We start from the raw sequence: 23272 nt of genomic DNA, 5'->3' as shown, positions 1-23272 counted from the left end.
TTTGCCAAGGCCCACAGCCTGTCAAAAGGATTGATGTTGGAAAGTGGCAAAAGGTGGATTTTTCAGATGAATCTTCCATTGAATTACACCACAGTCACCGCAAATATTGCAGAAGACCTAATAGAGCCCGCACTGATCCAAGAGTCACTCAGAAAACTGAAGTTTGGTAGTGGCAAAATCATGGTCTGGGGTTACATTTAGTAAGGGGATGTGCGAGAGATCTGCAGGGTGGAACGCAACATAAATAGTCTGAAGTATCAACAAATCTTAGCTGCCTCTTACATTCCTAACCATAAAAAGGACACATTTTGCAGCAGGATGGTGCTCCATCACATACTTCAATCTCTACCTCAAAGTTCTTCAAGGCAAAAGGTTTCAAGATCCTCCAGGACTGGTCAGTCCAGTCACCAGACATGAACATCATTGAGCATGTGTGGGGTAGGATAAAAGAGGAAGCATGGAAGACGAAACCCAAGAATGTTGATGAACACTGGGAGGCATGCAAGACTGCTTTCTTTGATGTTCCTGATGACTTCATCAATAAATTGTATGAATCCTTGCCGAATCGCATGGATCCAGTCCTTCAAGCCCATGTAAGTCATACAAAATATTAAATTTGGATCACACAGCACCACTACTTAATTTGCTTATGTTATGTAACATATTTTTGTATTTGAAGTACATTTTTGTTCAGTTTTCACACTACTTTCCGTAGGCGACAAAACTTTTGTCTTGCTAAAATTCGACCTTTATGTCTTCATTAAATGATAAATCTTTTTTTAGTGAAACAAATATACATTCAACCTCATTTGGGAGAGTCTCAGCTTTCATATGAGCCATTTCTGAAACCAATTGAATAATTAAGTCAGGATATTAGCAATCGTTTCTACAAAATGGATAATGGATATTGTTTGAGGTCAATGGCATAATAAAGACACCTGTCCACCCCATACAATCAGTAAGACTCAAACTTGTAACATGGTCAAGACCAAAGAGCTGTCTAAAGACACCAGAGACAAAATTGTTCACCACCACAAGGCTGGAAAGTGCTACGGAGCAATTGCCAAGCAGTTTGGTGAAAAAAGGTCCACTGTTGGACTAATCATTACAAAATGGAAGAAGCTAAACATGTCGGTCATTCTCAATCGGAATGGAGCCCCCCACCTCTTAGGGTCTCACTGATCCTAAGAAAGGTGAGGAATCAGCCCAGAACTACACGACAGGAGTTGGTCAATGACCTGATAAGTGCTGGGACGACCGTTTGGTAATACACTAAGCGGCATGGTTTGAAATCATGGATGGCATGGAAGGTTCCCCTGTTTAAACCAGCACATGCCAGGGCCCGTCTTAAATTTGCCTATGACTATTTGGATGATCCGGAGGAGTCATGGTGTAGGAAGAAGAATGATGAGTACTATCCCAAGAACACCATCCCTACTGTGTAGCATGGGGGTGGGAGCATCATGCTTTGGGGGCCTTTTCTGCGTATGGGACAGGATGAGTGCACTGTATTAAAGAGAGGATTACTGGGGCGCTGTAGTGTGAGATTTTGGGGAACAACCTCCTTCCTTTAGTCAGAGCATTGAAGATGGGTTGTGCCTGAGTCTTCAACATTACAATGACCCGAAGCACACAGCCCGGAAAACCATGGAGTGGTTCCGTAAGAAACATAACAAGGTTCTCTAGACCTAAACCCAAATAGTACATTGTGATTTCTGGATTTTTCTTTGTAGATTATCACTCACAGTGGACATGCACCGCCCATGAAAATTTCAGACCCCTCCATGATTTCTAAGTGGCACAACTTTCAAAATAGCAGGGTGTTCAAATACTTATTTTCTTCACTGTCAGTGGCGCCTCCAGAAATTTTTCATAGGGGTGGCCAGATGGGGCCACTTAAAATCTTGGGGTGGCCAAAACTAAAAGCCATAATTTCAGGTTTTCATTATATTAATGCAGTAAAAAGGTCAGGGGAAAACTATCAGAAAGACTTAAGGACACGGCGACAGATATACTTTGGTGTATTGTGTAATATTTGATGTTACTAATGATTTAATGTGCATAGTCCATAACTGTCCAGTCAACATTTTGAGTTCCACAATAATTCTGTTTTATTGTGTTATGTATATATTAGGCATAAGGTGTACATTTAACTAGGGCTGTCAAACGATTCAAATTTTAAATCGAGTTAATCACAGTTTAAAAATTAATCTTAATTAATCGCAATTCAAACCATCTCTAAAATATGCCATATTTTTCTGTAAATTATTGTTGGAATGGAAAGATAAGACAAGGCGGATATATATACATTCAACATACTGTACATAAGTACTGTATTTGTTTATTATAACAATAAATCCACAAGATGCCATTAACTTTATTAACATTTCAGTGAAAGGGATCCACGGATAGAAAGACTTGTAATTCTTAAAGGATAAATGTGAGTTTGTATATTGTGACTAAATATTGCCATCTAGTGTATTTGTTGAGCTCTCAGTAAATGATATTGTAGCGACTTAACTGTTCTGCCCCAATGCATGATGGGAAGTGGTGCAACCATGACTGTGTGTGATGGCTGCAAATGCTATATCTTCCCTGCGTTGTAACACTACAGGGTGTTAAGAAAAAGATCAACTCCTGTCATTCTTCCCCACGTCACTTCCCACAATATTTATGGTTGCTGTGGGAGAGCTGACAAAGCTTTTGCCAATTAAAAGCACGGCCCCAATGAATGCTTGTATCTACTCCACTCTGCCTCTTATCTCTGTATATAAGTAAAACGGCGCCATTGTAGGCTGTTTACGGCAATGCGTGAATGAGTGTCGTACAGAGAATGCATTAATTGCGATAAATATTTTCAGGTGATTGATTTTTTTAAATTACCGCCCGTTAACGTGATAAATTTGACAGCCCTACATTTAACAAAACGAAATAAATGCATTGATTTGGGACAAAATGCATAACTGATGCTACAACAATCTAACGATACACTGGCAAGCGGGGTGGCCCACTGGTGGCGCCACTGTTCACTGTACATGATTCACTCGCTGCCAGTCAAAATGAACTGAACATCTATCGCCGTCAATGGCAGCCAGTGAGTTAAGCAACTAATTCATAAATAAATCGCACAATATTTCCACACACAGGTCTGAGGTTTGTTTAGTGTCATTAGTGTCAAAGCCTGCAACACAAGACAACTCTAAATTGAATCTAAATGTTTAATAGCTTGTACACTGAGATGCTGTTAGTTACAGAACACAACACATTACCACACAGCGCAACCCAAACGCTACGCAAACGCATTTTGTTGCATTTTTACGATATGATACGTAATTCGTTGCAATGGTGTGCTGTCTCTGGAAAAATAGTCCAGTAAGGTAACATTGTGAGCTTAAATGACTTTGAGGTGGACAATAGCTTCTGCTACGTCATGCCTAACTTGTGAATAATTCAGCAAGAAGCAGGTGGAGGCTACAAAAGCAAAGGAAGTGTTCTTGAACTGGGGAAGAAGAACAAGTGGTTGGAGGATGGAGGAGGCGGCGGTGAAGAAACGGCCGTTAATCTCTGCTAAAGAGAGAGGTCAGTACGCAGTAGATGCATGTAAAATAGTTGCGATATTAGTTGAAATTTCTTTAAATGCACAACATTCCAAGGGTCATCTCAAAGCCTGAGGGCCAGACGTGGCCAATCATGTCATTTTGTGTAGCCTGTGAAAGGAAATCATGTGCATTGACTTCATGTTTTGTGCTCTGTCAGTACGTGTCAAGTGAAATTTAAGGGCCATTCCAGGATTGGGGAAATTTTGGCTTCAAAATTCCTTAAAAAAAAAAAAAAACTTCATTTTTCTGGTTTTCTGCCAGTCATCAATAAAAGGTAATAAACCAGATGTGTCCAAAAAACAGGTAGTGACCCAGTTTCAATTTGCACAGCAAATTATGAAAATATCATTGAATATGGTCTGCACAATAAGCTTGAGTTCAGCAGTCCCTCTCCCTCTCAGTCAAAATGTATTAGATGCCTATAGCTGTCAATGCTAGCCAATGAGCTAATACTAAAAAATAAATGGTAAATAAATGTTTAAACCCCTTTCTTTTTTACCTGATTCCAATCCTCTTAAAATGATGTGATCAGGCGGATTTCCTCAAAGTTTTAATTGAAATCTCATTTTAATTTAATTATATTACTTACTAGAGGTGTGCATCGGCACTGCCCTCACGATTCGATGTTATTACGATTCAGAAGGCCACGATTCGATTCAGAGGGTCACGATTCGATTCGGTTCAATTCGGCAATGCATCGCGATGCCTTAAAGCCTGGGATGCATTAAAATTCTAAAGCAAAGCATATTTTTCGTGAATCATGAGGCAACACAATCGGTCAGACATTAAACAACTTTTTATTGGCTCTTGTGTCACTCCTGGTTGAAGTCAAATGAAAAAATACTTTTAGATATATATGTTAAAAAAAACAAAAAAAGATCACAGCATTTATTTGGTGCTTTGAATGAGACCAGGGCTTTCTCTTTTTTTTTTTTTACACACAGTAGCAGCCTTTCACACAGTGCAACATCTGAACTCCTGTGCAAAATCAGTAATAACAGTCACTGTATTTTAGTCACAACGACCCATCAATAAAAATATTCAAGTAAATATTAAAGAAAACGACAAAGAAAATATTGTATTGCAGCAGCATCTTTATTGCAATATCAATCCAGGGATCAGTTCAGTTGCAAACAAAACATCAACTAAATTCCAATGTAGAACAAAAGTAAAATGTAGGCCTAGCCCACTATATATGTGCAATAGAGGTTAGATTGGGCCTAAAAAATCCATCCCGGCCCGACACGGCCCGCTGGTATTGCAGCCCGACCCTGCCCGAGCCCGATCAATTGACTAGATTTGCAGGCCCAGCCCGAAAAACCCGAATTTTTTGTTTTTTTATTTGTTGGAGTGACGCGGAAAAAAAAAAACGCAGCCGCAGTAATTTATTTTCATTCCTTCGAGTTGGCAGAAAAAAACGTAAGTTTTCTTAATGTTTAAATAGTCTACATACTGTATTTTTATGATCATTTTAAAAGCATTTACACAACGAAATAACGCTGGGAAAGTTTAATATAAAAAAAAAAACCAAACGGTTTTACAGACACAGAGGAGAAGATTCAAAAGGATCACATTTCTGTTGCCTTTGTGCGCATAAATAAAAGTGTCCTTCATAACGAATACTCAGTTGGCAGAAAAAAAACGCAAGTTTTCTTCATGTTTAAATAGTCTACATATTTTTATGATCATTATAAAAGCATTTAAAAAACGAAATAACGCCGGGAAAGTTTAATATTTATAAAAACTGTGAGATAATTAATTAATCATTCATTGATTGGTGTACCATTATGTCTTTGGTCATCTCCATGGTCATTCTTGTGGCCAGGACCTGGCCCAGGATGCTACGCTCTGCCTCCGACTGTGGGTTACATTAAGCACGACGTCACCAAGCCCACTAGTCCCGCATACTCCTTCCGCACCCGTATGAGCAGCACTAGTGAGTACACTGAATTACATCAACATAAAATGTTTAGTTAGGATGAAGAAAATAAACTTTTTTTTTTTTTTTTTTTTTTACAAAGTCTTAGGTTTGATTAAGTACTGTAACTTGCTAGTCATTCTATCATATTAATATAGTATTTTGGAATTGAATTTAACTTGCATGATCTGGCAACTGGGCAGTCAGTCTTGTGTTTAGCCCAGTTGTCTGCAAACTCTTCACAGACCCTTAAAGTGCCTCCTGATTACGTTTTTGTCATGCATGAATAATGTTTTTTTTGTTTTACTTTCAACTCATTGCCTGCAATCAAACCTTTGATTTGAATCGTGAATTGCAGTGATCTCCGTGGACTCCAGCCCAGGACCGAGATACCACGTCGGCGCTAATGTGACGCGCTTTGGCCGAATGAACACGCCCTCTTATTCCATGCTGGGCCGAGGGAAGCGCATTGTTAGCAAAGGTAGATGCAAAGCAAATGAAGTTGTATTAAAGGGGAAGTTCAGAATTTTTGACACCAGGCTTAATCTTCGAGTTAGCGAGGGTTTAAGTAGTCGGTGAAGTTGATTTCAACACTTCCCGTGCAGTTATTTGTTAGTTTCTCTCAGGGCTCCGGAGTGGCCAAGCTAGTGCGAGTCTATGGCATACCGCACGCTACACGTCACTTCCGCTCATTAATATTCATGTTGTTAGCTACTCTTGCTAAGGGGGGCCAAGCTCCCGTTTGTCCCCAATAGTAAATGAATGGAAATAGTGTACGAAGGAGATGTTTACAGAGCTAAATCTACCAATTCTGTCCGAAAATGATGTCCCTGGCAGGGGTCGCGTTAACCGAATATTTTCCGTCGTTGACCGGTTTTTTAAAACGGTGACGGAAAAAACTGAAGTCCGTCCGTCATTTTGACAGGTTGCAATTCACACCCCAGACCACAGGCTGGCGAGCGAGCATATTAATTAGCTATTGTCTCTCTTAATGCATGACGTCGTTGGCTATTCTGTCAGAATATTGTAGCGTCACCGGGGTCTGGCGGCAGCACCGTGATTGACACATCAACGCGAGGTTCTTATTGGTGCACCCGGTGTGCCAGCGCGTCATCCAATTGGTGGACTAGATTGCCGCCTGTGTATAGACAAGTTTCCGAGGTACTTCCGGTTTACTTCCATATGTCTTCCTTCCCCTTCCGTTTCCGCCTGTTTACCATTGAAGTCAATGACGGTGGAATCGAAGTTGGAAGGTCTTTATACAAGATCCCGGGAATGTTATTTTGATGTAGGCGGGTGGAGAACCAAGCCAAGGCCTCCATGCTTCGTACCATGTCGATTTCCAAACCATGGGTGCTCGTACTCGTCATACAGGAGGGAGGGAAGGAGATGTACAAAACTGACAGCTCCTGCAGTCATGCCCCCGCTGTTATGGAAGGTAATGTGCTCTAAAAATACGAAACCTAAAATCTGGCGCATGAAACGACTTGTTGCCTTTGCTATTGATATTACGATGATGATTGTAATTACGAAGTTTAATCATTTTTACAACAACTAGCTTCTGCTACTGCTGCTAGCCACCTGTTGCTAATCGTGTTTGAATGCACCGCATAAATCCAAGTGTTGCAAGTTTTTATTCGTTTGTTTACAGCTGGGAAACACTGTTATAAAAGGGAAGACAACTTGGCTTGTACGTTGATGGAGATATATCGAACATATATCGTTTGCGTTCCACAATGATGATGACAGCTCGACTCCCGGGAGAGGCCGAGAGAGAGGCAGGAATTGTGACAGACGGTGGTTCGCCGAGATCGCCGTGATCCAACTACAAACTTGTGAACGGTAGCATCTTTAAATATATGCTACTGGAGCTGGAATTACCGAGGACGGGAAAAAAGCACATCTAAATGCCGCCGAGGGCCTCCGTGATGTCGCTATTTGTTCACGAGGCTCCGGAGCTCTGCGGTCTGATATCACATTCTCGTATGCTACTTTTGCAATACTTTTATAAATGTGATTTATTGACCTGTTTTGGAGTGCACCAATCGTTTTAAATAAAACAAGACATGGAATTATGTCTAAATGTTTTATTGCGATCAATGCCTGCAATAAAAAAAAGAATGACATACTATTTGTGTTTACATCATATGTACATAACCTTGTAGCATTTCCTTGTAACAAAACAATCCATGTCAGCCCTTCTGCAGTCGGCAAATGTAATATAACTTGTCATTTCATTACATTTTGGTCACTAATGGCCGTAGTATCAATCCATTCCTCACGTTAACACAGGCTGACCGTTGTTAATAATTTTGTCCACGAATGATCAACGAAGTGACACGAACTGCCATCCAATCTCATCTACGTGTCATCTAGGTCGGGCTGAATCAATTTTTGAAGATTTCATGGGTTGCTCTGGCTTGATTTCGTAGTTTTATCGTCGTCAATACGCTGCTAATACACTGATACTCAACCGGACCAGAAGTGCGAAGCCCATATTTCACTCAGGAAACTTGTCTATAGACCCCAATCACATGACGTCACAACTCCGCCCCCTGACTGGAGCAGCCATATTGTCCGTCAGCTCGTCGTGTTTACACATTACCGCTACGTACATGCCTCCTATTACGGCGTGTTTTTCTGCTCGTTAACATTAATAATCAAAATGGCGAAGGCGTATGTGGCGGTTGGTTGCAGTAACAGAGAAGATAGACGGAGAGACTTGAAGTTCTACCGTATTCTGAGAGACCCGAAGAGGAGAGCGAGATGGACTGCTGTAATTCGACAAGAAATCTGGGCACCAAACGATCACCACAGACTATGTAGTAGTCATTTTATATCTGGTAAGATGCATTTAATATAATTTTAGAAGATTTTGGGCTGACAACCACAATTAAGATCATTGTGTGACGTTGGTGATTGGGGTCTATATAGTTGCCTCTTTTTCTTTGGGAGTGGAGTTGTTTTGTTGGTGTTGTTGGCTGTAAGCAGAGTAAAAAGAGGGAGAAAAATACAACTTCCATGTCTAATTTTTCGCCGCCAAGCAAGCATTACAATATTAATTAAAAATGAATGAAAACTAAATACTATTGAATATGTCATCATTATCATTTTAAAAATTTAAGTGACTGGTAAAAATAGATTATGACCGGATTTTTATGACCCTGTCAGTCAAAATGACAGACAACGAAAATGTCTAGCACAACCTCTGGTCCCTGGTGCCAAATTCACTGGTAAAGATGTGGAAGAACATACAAATGTTCAGTTAAAGCAGGGGTCCCCAAACTTTTTCCTGTGACGGCCACATAACCTTTCCCTTCTCTGATGAGGGGCCGGGGTCAGTTTGTAACAGAAAAGGTGTGACGATTGCAGGAGTGCCTAAATGTAAAAATGTATTGTTTTTCAGAAAGCCACAATCAAATAACCCTTTCTGGATTCTTCACGGAACAAAAGTAAATAAAATAAAAATAGTAATATAATATAATATAATATAATTAATTAGGGCTGTCAAAATTATCGCGTTAACGGGCGGTTTTTAATTTTTTAAATTAATCACGTTAAAATTAAGGCTGTCAAACGATTAACATTTTTAATCGAGTTAATTACAGCTTAAAAATTAATTATTCGTAATTAATCGCAATTAATCGCAATTCAAACCATCTATAAAATATGCCATATTTTTCTGTAAATTATTTTTGGAATGGAAAGATAAGACACAAGATGGATATATACATTCAACGTACGGTACATAAGGACTGTATTTGTTTATCATAACAATAAATCAACAAGATGGCATTAACATTATTAACATTCTGTTAAAGCGATCCATGGATAGAAAGACTTGTAGTTCTTAAAAGAAAAATGTTAGTACAATTTATAGAAATTTTATATTAAAACCCCTCTTAATGTTTTCGTTTTAATGAAATTTGTAAAATTTCAATCAAAAAAATAAACTAGTAGCCCGCCATTGTTGATGTCAATAATTACTTACACAATACTCATGGGTGCTGAAGTCTATATAATCAGTCGCACCCAAGCGCCAGCAGAGGGCGGCAAAACTCCATAAAACACAACAAGTGAGCGTTTCACTGTACCGTCATTTAAATCTGTCTGAGCGGGTAATCTGCGTTAATTGCATCAAATATTTTAACGTGATTAATTAAAAAAATTAATTACCGCCCGTTAATGCGATAATTTTGACAGCCCTACTTAAAAATTTTTACGCAATTAACGCACATGCCCCGCTCAAACAGATTAAAATGACAGCAGAGTATAATGTCCGCTTGTTACTTGTTTTTGGTGTTTGGCGCCCTCTGCTGGCGCTTGGGTCCAACTGATTTTATGGCTTTCAGCATAATGAGTTAGCATGGTGTAATTATTGACATCAACAATGGCGAGCTTTTAGTTTATTTTTTGATTGTAAATTTTTTACAAATTTTAATAAAACGAAAACATTAAGAGGGGTTTTAATATAAAAATTGTAAAAATTGTACCAACATTTATCGTTTAAGAACTACAAGTCTTTCTATCCATGGATTGCTTTAAGAGAATGTTAATAATGTTAATGCCATCTTGCTGATTTATTGTTATAATAAACTAAGACAGTACTTATGTACCGTATGTTGAATGTATATATCCGTCTTGTGTCTTATCTTTCCATTACAACAATAATTTACAGAAAAATATGGCATATTTTATATATGGTTTGAATTGCGATTAATTACGATTAATTAATTTTCAAGCTGTAATTAACTCGATTAAAATTTTTAATCGTTTGACAGCCCTAAATATAATATAATATAATATAATAATCAAATAACCCTCTGGGTTAAAAGCCAGAAAATAAATAACAATATTTAAAAAAAAAAAAAAAAACTTATATATTTTTTTTCCCTTCAGGGGGCCGGACCAAATGTGGCCGCGGGCCGTTTCTGGCCCGTGGGCCTTAGTTTGGGGACCCCTGACTTAAAGAGATGGCTTAAGTGTCGAGGGCTGAAAAAGACTGAAAAAGAAACGAGCCGACCTAAGATTAGCCTTAGATTTTTTATCGACCCCTTTTTCTTACGCCACTGACAATGACATTCTCCTGTTTCAACAATCTATCCTTTACCACCATATGCCCTGTCTTTCTTATATATTATATCCTCTGGTTGTCTTACGTCTTTGACCGTTCTTTTGGGCAATTTACAATTTTGTGTAGCGATCGCAAATGCTACTCGTTGACAGTCAACTAACACTTTTAATGTTTTCATTCATAACAAATCTTAATTCTACAATTTATTTACAATTCCCTCTTACTAAAGTTGTTTTTTTACAACAGAAATGGTAAAAGTGGCAGTCAGATGCCATTTTAATTCTTATCAGGTCATTCATTGTCAGACAAGCAGCACGGCAAACGCCACGCTAAAAAATAAGTAAAAAATATCAAAATGGCTTACCTCTTGTCCTCTGAAGGACCATGCCAACCCAACAAAATGTTTACTGCATATGAAATGTGAATAGCTTCACCTTCCTGGCGTTAAACGTCGACGCAAGTTGATCCATTCTTCACATGATTTCCTCCGAGTTTTTCGCTTCAGAAAACATATGACGAAAACATCCTTGATATGTCGTAATGTCTGGAGTCGTTTCTACAAGTTCCATAGCAGCATTGCTTGATCGGCATGGTCGTTTTTGAAAGATTACCGGAGAAAACTAGCAGAAATATAATGGTTTGTAAGCGAGGGCGTGTGTATAATGTGCCGCTTCAGGTTTACGATGCAACGTCACGGTCTAAAAGTAGCATTCGTGCGGTACGCTATTGGGCCAACTTAGCATGCCAATAAAAAACAACATATGCGCACATGAAAGTCATCGATGACCCATGCAATCAATAGTGTTGGCTGTGTTTTCAGGATAAAGTTTTTAAACTTAACATTTCTTGTCAATATTTGCAGCATGAACAGCAACATTTGTAATCCAGAAGCTCTGCAGAGGAGCACGGCGGGGTGATATCACATTGTTTTTTTTCACCGCTGATTTTTTTATGTCGTCGAAAGCAGCAAGTAACCAGTTTATATTGTTCCTCGTTCTTCTTCAGAGGGAATTTGTGGAAACTTTCTTTTGCCCATTTCTTCTGTCTGTTTCCACAGCCTCTAAAGGCACATTTTGCCATGTTGCTGGCTGTCAGTTAGAATAGAATAGAATAGAATAGAATAGAATAGAATAGAATAGAATAGCCCTTTATTGTCATTATACAGTTGTACAATGAAATTGTGGCGCATTTCCCTTTACAATGCAGGACAAGAAAGCATACCTGTCAACCGTTGGCAATCTTACAAATAGTGACATATGCCCTTAAAAATTGATGACTAATCTTACAACGTTTTATATAGCGTGAAATATGAAACAAAAATAAACCTCAATTTTTAAAATAATATGAATTTATTGGTAATATTGTCACATATAACCTGGTGCAATCAAAGAACAATATCATCAGCTACAACATGATTACTAAAATTTAACAGTGACTTTTGTTATAATTGTATGTCACACTTTTGGCAATTTCTATGATGTCTTTTGATGGCTGCACTTGATGGCACTTCAGCTCACAATTCAGTTTGACTTCAAGGTAGTTCGTTAGTGTGTCCAATTATAAATTAAAAAGGTCATTTGATAAAATGAACTTACCGATGCAATCTTTGAGCCAAGGAACATTTCTTTTGCTAATTCTGAGAAGTGATCAGCAATAGTTGCAGGCAAATTGTGCGACAAATTGGCAGAATAAAATCTCCGCTTTCGTCACTTTTTATTCTGCGGACTGCATCTTTATGACCAGTGTTGTTAATCTTACTTTTAAAAAGTCATTAATTATGATTAGGGTTGTTCCGATCATGTTTTTTTGCTCCCGATCCGATCCCGATCATTTTAGTTTGAGTATCTGCCGATCCCGATATTTCCCGATCCGATTGCTTTTTTTTTGCCCCCCATTCAATTCCAATCATTCCAGATAATTTTTCCCGATCATATACATTTTGGAAATGCATTAAGAAAAAAATGAATAAAACTCGGACGAATATATACATTCAACATACAGTACATAAGTACTGTATTTGTTTATTATGACAATAAATTCTCAAGATGGCATTTACATTATTAACATTCTCTCTGTGAGAGGGATCCACAGATAGAAAGACTTGTAATTCTTAAAGAATAAATGTGACTTTGTATATTGTGACTAAATATTGCCATCTAGTGTATTTGTTGAGCTTTCAGTAAATGATACTGTAGCCATTTAACTGTTCTGCCCAAATGCATGATGGGAAGTGCAACCATGACTGTGCGTCGTGGCACCAATTGATATATCTTCTCTGCGTTGGGAAGTAACATAGGGTGTTAGGGAAAAGATCAACCACTATTCTTCCCCACATTGCTGCCCACGATATTTCTAATTGTTGAGAAAGGGATTTTAAGGCTTTAGCCAATTAAAAAGAGGCTCCAAACACTGCCAAAATTCTCTCTACTCATTTAATGCTGCCTGTTAGCTCTATATATAGGTAAAACGGCGCCATTATAGATTAAACGCAACAATGCGTGAGTGGGTCGTGCAGCGCATGCACTAACTGCATTAAATATTTTAACGTGATTAATCTAAAAAAAATTAATTACTGCTGTTTACGCGATAAATTTGATAGCCCTACTTTAAGCCAAAACTAAAGACTTTGGATGAATGTAAGACATTTTGTCTGTAACGTGTAATACAATTAGAAAACAATTTAATTAAAAAATATATATATATTAGAAAAAGGCATGTCCGATATTTTTTTGCCGATTCCGATACTTTGAAAATAACGCGATCGGGACATCTTTAATTACGATTATAAATTACTTCTCCCAAAAAGTAATTGAGTTAGTAACTAGAGGTGTGCAAAATTTCCGATTCTTAGATTATTCGCGATTCGGCCGTGGAAGATTCGAGAACGATTCACAAACATCCAAATTCCGAGTATTGAAATATGCCAAGTAAAGCGGAAGTACAACACACTCAGCGCGCAGCACGGTCTTTGGGACGGAACGGAGCTGGAGTAGCTAAACATTATGCTTCTCATTAACCGGCCCCTCGGGTAATGCCAACGCTCAACTCACGGCTCTAGCTCAACTCATGCCACGAGATAAAAAAACACAACAACATACCTGACTGCTGCCGAAAAGCTGCTACAAGTACAGCTAAGCTACATAATGTTACGGTAGATATCATTTATATAGGACTAGATGGATTATAGACTCGGTAGCGGTAGCAGCACATCTGCAAAAAGCTAGATGCGGGCGTTAGTAAACGGCCGCCATCTTAAAGCAGTAAACTTCCCTGCAATGCTGTTGTAGCGAACCTTCCAAGCAAACCTAATTAACTTTTTATCTAAAATACTCCTAAATCGGTAAAATATTGACTTGAATCTATGTTTAAAATAGTTTTAAAACTTTCACATGTCAAAAGTAGACAAAAGGGAAATTATGGAATAACGGGAGCAATTTTAACAACTTTAACGGTTGATTCACAACATTAAATTAATTGAATGTAGTTTAAAGCTGCTGATGGTAAATGGTAAATGGTGTTATACTTATACAGAATGGGGACTGGAGTTTTTTTATTTAATGTTATTTTTGTATATTTGTTTACTGCTATATGTTAACTTGATACTGAAATAGTAGTTTGGTTTAGCCTGAGAGTATTTTTGAACAATTTTGGAACTAATGTACAAAACTTTATTAAAAAAAAAAAAAAAAAAAAAAAAAGGAGGGGGGTGCATCAATAATCGTTTTATAATTGAATCGGAGCCTCTGAATCGTAATTGTAATCGAATCGTTAGGTGCCCAAAGATTCCCAGCTCTATTAGTAACTCAGTTACCTGAATGTAGTAGTAGTATCGTAACTAGGAGTGGGAATCTCAGGGTACCTCACGATACGATGCGAATCGCGATACAAAGCTCACGATAACGATTATCTCACGATATCACGATACAGTGATTATCGATATATTGGTCAGAAATTTGATACATGATATTCTACGATACAACTGTTGAAACGAGAAAAAAAGATATTTCAAAATAGAAAAAATATTGTTCGTCATTTATAAAACAGTGATATATTTTCAGTGCAACATTCCTGTAAAATATAAATCTACTGCAAATTGTGTGCCTGCACATATAGAGGAAACAAACCACAACCTCTGATATCTCTTTGAGAGCTCATGATGAATGGCACCCTTTTTTTAAATCATTAAAAAAATAATAATAATAACAGTGGTGTAGGTGTCAGCAGTTGAGCTTGGATTGGGGCAATGATAAAATTGCTGGGTCTTTTCTACGTATATGACCTTTGTTACCAAAAGCATTGGTTTGAGCACTTCCACCATCTGCTGCTGCATTTGAGATGTCAGTCACATTCTTCCTCACCTTAACAAAATCAAACAAAAAATATTAGCTACTTAATAGATTTTGAGTTGAAATCCTGTTTTTTTTTGTTTGTGTTGAAAGTATGGAGTGAATTTAAAAAAAATATGAATTGAATGTACAGAAATTAAAAACGCAATAATTACCTACTTTTAATATGTAGGCTACATTAATTATGCACATCACCTTATATATCTTGGAAGCTATTCAAACTCTTTTTATAGCTTATTGTATCAAAATGGCTGCAATAACAGTTTATGTGGTAAACTAGATGGAAAGTGGTTCTCAAATAATATCAAATCAGTAAATTCATGTAGCCTGGTTCGATATTCATTTTCATCCAGTTTAGGGTCCTTGTTTATTTTATATCATTCAACACCAAATGTCATCAAAATAATACATGTAAATTAAAAAATCAATTACATTGCAAAACTTTCTTACCTGAAGTGATGAAAGTGAAGCAGTCCACTTCGTCACCAGCTGCCAGTGAACCTTATTTTTGTTAGACAATTCTTGCATACAGCAAAGTCCTTGTTCACCTTACTTCCTTTCTTGTTGGTAAAAAATCTAAAGTGTGTCCAGTGTCCACATGTGTGATTTGTAGCAATATTTTTTTTTTCCTCCACCGTTCTAACGAAGCTTCATTTTTTTCAATCCACTTGGAGCTTCCTCTCTTCTCCTCTATATGACTTGTGCGCACTTTACCCTCACCGCCACTCTTGAGTGCCCCTAGTGAACCGCCAAGGAATTGCTCAACAAACGTTGAGCAGTTTACAGCATCCAATGGCCAATATGTCAAATAAAAGTATCGATACTTGGCTGGAGCATAACGATAACCAATCGGGTTGCCAAATATCGCGATATATCGCTGCATCGAGATATTGTCACACTCTTAATCGTAACGCACATTGTCCTGTTGCCGAAACGGTGACAAAATCCAAACTGAGGAAAAAAAAAAAAAATGTAATGCACGAAAAATGTACAGATTTTGAACGTACGGCGTACACATTTAGAAATCAGTGCTGACTTGTACAAATTACGCCGAAACCGTACAACTTGACAGGTATGAGAAAGTGGCTTGCAAGAATAAACGTATGAAATATAAAATATGTATGAGGTAGTCCTATGTTCAGGTAGTGCAAATAATTGAAGTGAAGCAGCAGCAGTTGACAGTGAAGGCATTGAATATTGCACATTAATATTGCACATAAATAAGTATTGCACTTAGAATATGTGTGAATAGAAGTTAAGTAGCAGAAGTTGACAGTGAGGCATTGAATATTGCACTTAGTAAGTATTGCACATAGTATATTCCATGCAAATGAAGATTGGACATTGGGTGATGTGGTGTTACATATGGCTGTTCAGGGTGGAGCTGGCTTTAGCAAAGAAACTGTTCCTTAGTCTGTCTCGTTCTGTTCTCGTATTTTGCTCAATGTGCGGGTGGAGGCCAAGTCTCACAGTCTGGGGGCTGTTGAACAAGACGTCCTTGATCCAGGAGCATGTGAGTGGGGGGCCCAGGATGTCCAGCTTTGTAATGGGAATGTCCGTGATGATAGCATAGAATGCAGAACTATTAACTCGGTTAACTCAGCAGACTGATGCTGCATTCGAGGAAGGTGGGAAGTCAGAGTTTCCAACATTGGAATGCCTCCACTATTTGATCATTTACCAAAAGGCAGGTTTGCAGGAGGTGAAAATGTCTTTTGATGGCCAAAATAAAAATCAATGTGTCGTGATCAGCCATCTTTGCTGTTTACATTCGCTTGGAACGCTTCGAGGTCGCAACTTGTAGCTTCCGAGCAGGTTAAGTCCGACTTCCCGCTTTCGTTGAATGCAGCGTGCGCACGAGTGGCTGCTCATATTGCGCATCTAAAAAATATAGTCCTGCAGAATTAAATTAATTACGGCTGTTTTTTGTGACATTGTCTTGGCTGCATGGGTGTTTCGGAACAATGATCTGCATTTTGAATTTATTTGACCGGAGATCTGTATCATTTTTTATTGGCATGCGAAGTTGGCCCCAATGACTCGCACTAGCTTAGCCACGCCGGAGCCCTGAAACTAACAAATAACTTACAAACTGAGCGGAAGTTGTTGAAATCAACTCCACCAACTAATGAAACCCTCGAAGATTAAGCATAATGTCACAAAGTCTGAACTTCCGCTTTAATAAGTCAGACAAGGAAACACATTGACAGTTTTTTCAATAATCTTTCTTAATTTTTCATAGGTGACAAGTTCCAGACTCCTGGACCGGGGGCCTACAGTCCAGAGAAGGCTCCTCCTCTCAACGCTCAGCATCGATCACCAGCCTACACCATTGGAACCCGCACCCGTTACCGCTCCGTGGATGCAGTACCAGCACCAAACAGGTTTCTTTCTTGTGTATTTTTTCCTTTTTGGGTTTTTAACAACTCTATTTAAGCGATTCAACACTTTGTACAGCACTCATTTAAAGCAAGAGAAAACACCAAGTATAAATCACCTTCATGTGAAAGTTTGCACAGTTTTCAAGTATGTAAATTTAGCATTTTATAGACCCTCGATAACGGAGAAAATAATGTTTACACACAAAAGATGACACCGCTTTCGAGTGCAACCAATTATTTGACAGTCACAACACGCGCGTACGGCACATAAACGCTGATACATTTAAATAGGTAAAAAGTAGCTAAAACAATAGCAACACACACTTTAAAGTCTGTATCTGTTCAGTCTGTCGCTGTCTTCTTTCTCCATCTGAGACTCAGATGGTGCCCGCTTCACTTCCTGAGTCCGTTAAAGCTTGTTCTCCACTACGCACGCATACAATAGTGGATAGCCAATGTGTGACAAGTTGGCGGGACAATCTGAGATACTCACATTTGATTGGCTATAATTATTTATCATTGTTGAATCGTATGGATTTTTTATCATTGGAAATGCATTTATAAATTAATACAGTACAATGATAAGCTAAGTAAATGACATTAAAATGAATAATAATGGAAATACACACTGATTACGGGCTGAAGTAACACTCAATTTTTTTATTTTTTTTATTTCATAGCATTTTTTTCATTGCCATTGACAATGATACATGTTGATTTAAACTGGAACAACTGGCTGTGAATGCTCATGTTTCAGTGCCATTGACGACGCTAGACAGCCGATCCATTATGACTGGAAGGGGGTGAATCAACGTTCACGTCTAGTGCTGCTAATGGCAGCCAATGAATTAAAATTAAACAAATGAAATAAATGAATGAAATAATCATTATTTTCAAAATAAAAGGGTTAAAATGTGTAACTTGAAGGTCCATAGTTTTATTAATAACATACAATATGCAACAACATAATTATATTTGAGACCTAGCATCCATTTAAGTGTACGTCACATTTTGGGTCATGTAGGGCTACATGACAGTTGTTTTAATATATATATATATTAGTGCTGTCAAGCGATAAAAAAAATTTCCCGAATATAAGGCGCACCCGTGTATAATGCGCACCCCCAATTTACTTGAAAAATCTAGGGAAAATTATTGCACCCTAATTTTAGCACCAATAAATAGAAGAATACAAGAAAACAGAGCACGTGTACAGATATAGAAATGAAATTTCACTGAGTGGTGAAACACAGCAAAAGCACAGCACATTGGTAGTTCAAAACATTACCATAAACTGACAATATATGCGGTAATAAGATGATTTGACAACTTCTCCAACTTACCAGAATCTAGGAGAAAACAAAACAGATGTGACTTTTCTTTTAAAGGCTGCTGTATAACTTGCTCGTTTCATTATGATGAATAAATGTTTCTTCTATGGATTGATACGGTAAATTGAAAGTGAGAACGTTTAAGTCGGAAATCCGTGAGAGCTCATCGCTGTCAACACGACAGTAAAAATAGGAACTATTGTTATTTGGGTTTGAGTTTCCCGACGGACAGATATAGTTGACGGACACACACAGGAAGTGTGTTGTTACATTTATTATGGTCCGAATTACGGAGCTGCAATAAACGTTGACTCAAATGAGTTCAAGAAACTAAATTCTGTGCTTTATGAGGAGTGAAAAAAGCAGAATTTAACACAGACGAAATCATTCGGCCGATTAGAGAGGAGTATTACCGAAACAAAATGGTGACGTCACGTACCATAATGGTCGGCAACGGGTCGCCGAATACGTTTCTTCAACACAACGCGGCCGTGTCAATTAAAAAAATCGGTTTACATATATATGTAATATGTAAATATTTCTGTCTCCATCCCGTTTATAATGCGCACCATGATTTTACAAGTTGATTTTGGGGAAAAAAAGTGCGCGTTATATTCGGGAAATTACGGTAGTTAATCATACGTCAACTGTGTGATTAATCATGATTAATCACATTTCCCTTGGGATAAATAAAGTTGCTCTTCAGGAAAAAAAAAAATCTAGGAAAATACTATGATTGACTTAAAATTTGTTTTAAGATGAAATGTATGATGTGTGAATGAATTAATACATAACCAAATAGAGTTTTAAAATGTTATTTAACAACTCAGCTCATATAAAATAATAAATAAAATAAATTGTCTGTATTATACAGCTAAGAGCTTTAACAGATTAAAGTGCCTCAGACTAACAATGTGGCTCAAGTACCGTTTGGCATATTACCAGGGGTGAAAGAGGGCCAGAACGGTCAGGAACGCAGTTCCGGTATAAGATTCAAGGCAGGATCACACTTCTGGTATAAGATTCAGGGCCAGAACGCTGTTCCGGTATACGATGCTTTGATTCCGACAATATGACGGCAACTGTCAAAACGCTTTGTAAAAAAAAAAAACAAATAGAAAAAAACAAAGCTGCCACACATGCATTTCTTCTCCAAGAAGAAAACAATCTACCAACATCGGATTTACAGACTCAAGTGTTAACAACAAGCATAATAAAGGGCTTGTGTAGCGTAATCCGTTTCCACCGATATTTATAATTGATCTTATTCCACGGACGGCATGGAGGTTTCCCCAGCTGCTGCAGTTATTAGAGTCTGACGATGACGAGTCACGTCAATGTGCTAATGTATGGAGCAAAGCAAAACGCCTGGACTCATTTATCCATTCAATTGCCTGACATACTGACATGTGATCACCAGAGATAGTTAGCTCAGATTGGTTGAAATGTGCATGTTTTCTGAAACTGCAAAAAAAGTTTGTTGAATTGATGCGACAAAAAAGGGCAATGCAACAGAAAATGAATCAAATCTTAAATGGCAAGGCAAGAATTAGGAGGCTTATTTATCATATTTAGTTTTATTTTGCTCTGATGGGGAAGTTCAGAACATTGCAGCTGTCAATGTGCACTTTGGACTTATATTTGTTCATTTATGTTAGGCTACTTATTCATTTCCTTATGATTTAAAAAAGTCAATGTTTGCGCGATCTTTAAAATATATTCCATTTCACTCTGCATAATATGTCATTTGTACTTATTTTCCTGAATGTATGTTACTTATATCTTTATTATTAAAAAACACAACAAAAAGTAAATGTTTACATTAACTTCAATTTTAATATACATCCTATGTTCTTAAGTAGTTCAGATTTGGCATTTAGTATGTGAGGAACATATTGTAAACTGTAAACTGTATTTTTGCACTGTTAATAACCAATATTTATTACTGAATGCTATCACACGTCACTTTACCTATACCACTGTGGCGGTCTTCAAATGGACGCATACTGTAAACTGAAATCTGTTTTTTCGCATTGTTAATAACGAATATTTATTACTGATTGCTGCTATCAAATGTCACCTTACCTATACCACAAGATTATCACTATTACAAGTCATTAACTCCCCACTGATGTATTTTATATTGTTTTATCTTGTGTTGTTTAAAATGTTTTTTTAATTTTGCATATTGGAGATTGTACTTTTTTTTTTAATCCATCCTGTATGTGGCATTCTATTCTATTCTATTCTATTCTATTCTATTCTATTCTATTCTATTCTATTCTATTCTATTATTTTGCAAATCATTGAAAAAATACAATTTTAACGGAAAACAATTTTTGTATATGCTATAGAAATAACTGGCCAAAACAGTTTTCTTTGAATTTCAGTAGTTTTGACCCCCTCAAAAAAATATGAAAACTAGATAAATAAATCAAATTTCTGGCTCCGTGGCACCCTTCGCGTCGCGGAGTTCCAGCAAGAAATTCTAACCACTTTAACCCCTCCATATTACCCAAAATTAACTGCCAAAGTAAAGAGCAGACAAACACAATATAGTAACAATAGCTAGTGTTTCAAAAAATGTGTAAACAACTTGTCCGTTAAATTGAACATTTCACACAAATAAATGCAGCATTTGCAGTTTTACACTAAATGGCCTGAAAACTGTGTGAGATATGAAAAAAATGTCAATTTTCACACACTTAACTGAAAAACATTACACTAAACTGTGTGTAAAGGTGTTTAGAAGCACTGCTTAAGTTAGCCAGTCATACTCTATTTTTTTTAACCAACTGCTCAGGCAAACTAGCTTGTTGACATTTTCAGATAACAGAGCAGACCTTTTCTTTTGAACAATGTGCCCTGTCAAAGAAAACAGTCTCGCGCAAGGAACGGTTGTGGCAGGTGTGACCAGATACTTTTTTTTTGTATGGGCCAGCTTACTGTGGGCACCACTGTGCGCAGACCACCACCGTAGTGGACATGAGTCCATACTGGCAAAGCCTTGTACCTGTCTAGTGGTTTGTCGTTGTTGTTTGTTGTCATTGGATTTTCAACGCCCACGTTTTCGACTATGTTAATGGGTCTACACTCTACAGTCTCTGTCTACCCATGTAGCGATAGCAGTAGTCAACCTACTTGTTGTCTTTTGTTGACAAGTCCGAGTCCGCACTCTGCCAGTGTAGCTTGATGACTGCGGCTTGTTTCCCGCAGTGTTAGCGTCATTGCTAACACTAGCTGTGCCCGAAGGTGGTACTTTAGGCTGGTTGAGCTTCGATCGAACGACAGTTCATTACATCAGTATGTGCACACAACTTTGGTTTTATCCAGATTTCCATTAGGCAGCTTTTTATAACGGAATTTGGTCATCATCCTCACTCATCGTGGCTGGCTGCATTAAGTCCTGCATTGCCGCGCGGAGAATGTAACTATCAGCGTGTGGGACTACGGGAGGCAGTAATGGCCAAATTTAGTGTGAGCGGTAAATTGCGTTTTTTTTTTTTTTTTAATATGCGTTAATATTTCCAGATTAATCATGGTCGTTAACGCATTATTGTTGACAGGCCTATTATATATATATATATATAATTTTTTTTTTTTTTTCAAAGAATTTTGGTCTTGTGAGTACAAGAAATAGCTGTTACCAAAGACATTTGAAGTGAGGAGGAAACACACGACATATCGTTAAATAATTAAACAGTAGAAAGTACTGTATCGCGATAGTGAGATTTACAAGAAGACGAGCGAAAAGCTACACGTTTGCAGTGTTCTGCTGAACACAAAAATTACGTACATTGCATAATCACAATTTCTGTGCGCAATGTTGTTGGGCTGGAAAAAAAAAAACTTTTTTTTTTTTTACCTTAACATTGGTTGCATGTAAACATGCCATTGTTTTTGTTTACCAGCTATGTGCTTCCCAAGCTGCTGGGCAATCAGGTCCCCAACAAGCCATCCGGAGTCAGCTACAGTATGTCAGCCCGCCGAATGCCAGGCGGCCCCTCGGAGGACTTGGCCCAGAGCCCCGGCCCTGGCAGGTACAACAGCACCGACCCGGACGTTTATCTGCAAAGGCAGCCCTCCTTCTCCATGCAGAGCCGGACCAAAAGGCTCACCTACCCCTCGACCACCCCGGGCCCAGGTACTTATCGCCCAGAGGGGTCTGGGGCCCACCTCCGCAGGGCACCGTCCTTCACCATGGGAGTCCGCCATTCAGAGTTTGTCACGCCGCTTGTGTTGGACTTTGTACACTGACTCATCATTGCATGCAATTAATCATTCTCAATGTGTGGACCCCTCCAGTAGTACATTAAAAATGACTGAAATAAATCTATAAACTGTGAATGCTGAAGTAATTGTGACACTTAGTTGTATTTAACATTCATCTCCATTGTATTTATAATGAACTCATTCACTGCCATTGACAGTGATTAGAGGAACCAGAGTTGCTCTAAAAATGTTTTTTTTTTTTTTTTGTTTACATTGACCACACAAAACTTTGTCATAACCCTGTCACAACCCTGTCAAAGTTTAGCGTCAAACATAAGTTGTGTTTTCAAAACATCATCTTATAACTTAAAGCAACACAAACTTTTCAAGCTTTATAATAACATTTGTGTT

The 23272-nt window shown here is 38.0% G+C and overlaps 1 protein-coding gene across 1 annotated transcript; it reads left to right on the top strand.

The window, feature by feature from the left end:
* Positions 1 to 1168: 1168 nt before the first annotated feature.
* On the top strand, positions 1169 to 22996 carry odf3l2a (outer dense fiber of sperm tails 3-like 2a). The gene is made up of 5 exons (XM_057858582.1): positions 1169 to 3579; positions 5425 to 5535; positions 5876 to 5998; positions 17180 to 17321; positions 22561 to 22996. The coding sequence occupies exons 1-5, from the start codon at positions 3528 to 3530 to the stop codon at positions 22904 to 22906; spliced, it is 774 nt and encodes a 257-aa protein (XP_057714565.1). The 5' UTR covers positions 1169 to 3527; the 3' UTR covers positions 22907 to 22996.
* Positions 22997 to 23272: the final 276 nt, after the last annotated feature.

Source organism: Corythoichthys intestinalis, chromosome 15 (genome assembly GCF_030265065.1).
Source record: "Corythoichthys intestinalis isolate RoL2023-P3 chromosome 15, ASM3026506v1, whole genome shotgun sequence".
In the NCBI taxonomy this organism is placed as follows: domain Eukaryota; kingdom Metazoa; phylum Chordata; class Actinopteri; order Syngnathiformes; family Syngnathidae; genus Corythoichthys; species Corythoichthys intestinalis.
This window is presented reverse-complemented; position numbering and strand designations above follow the sequence as displayed.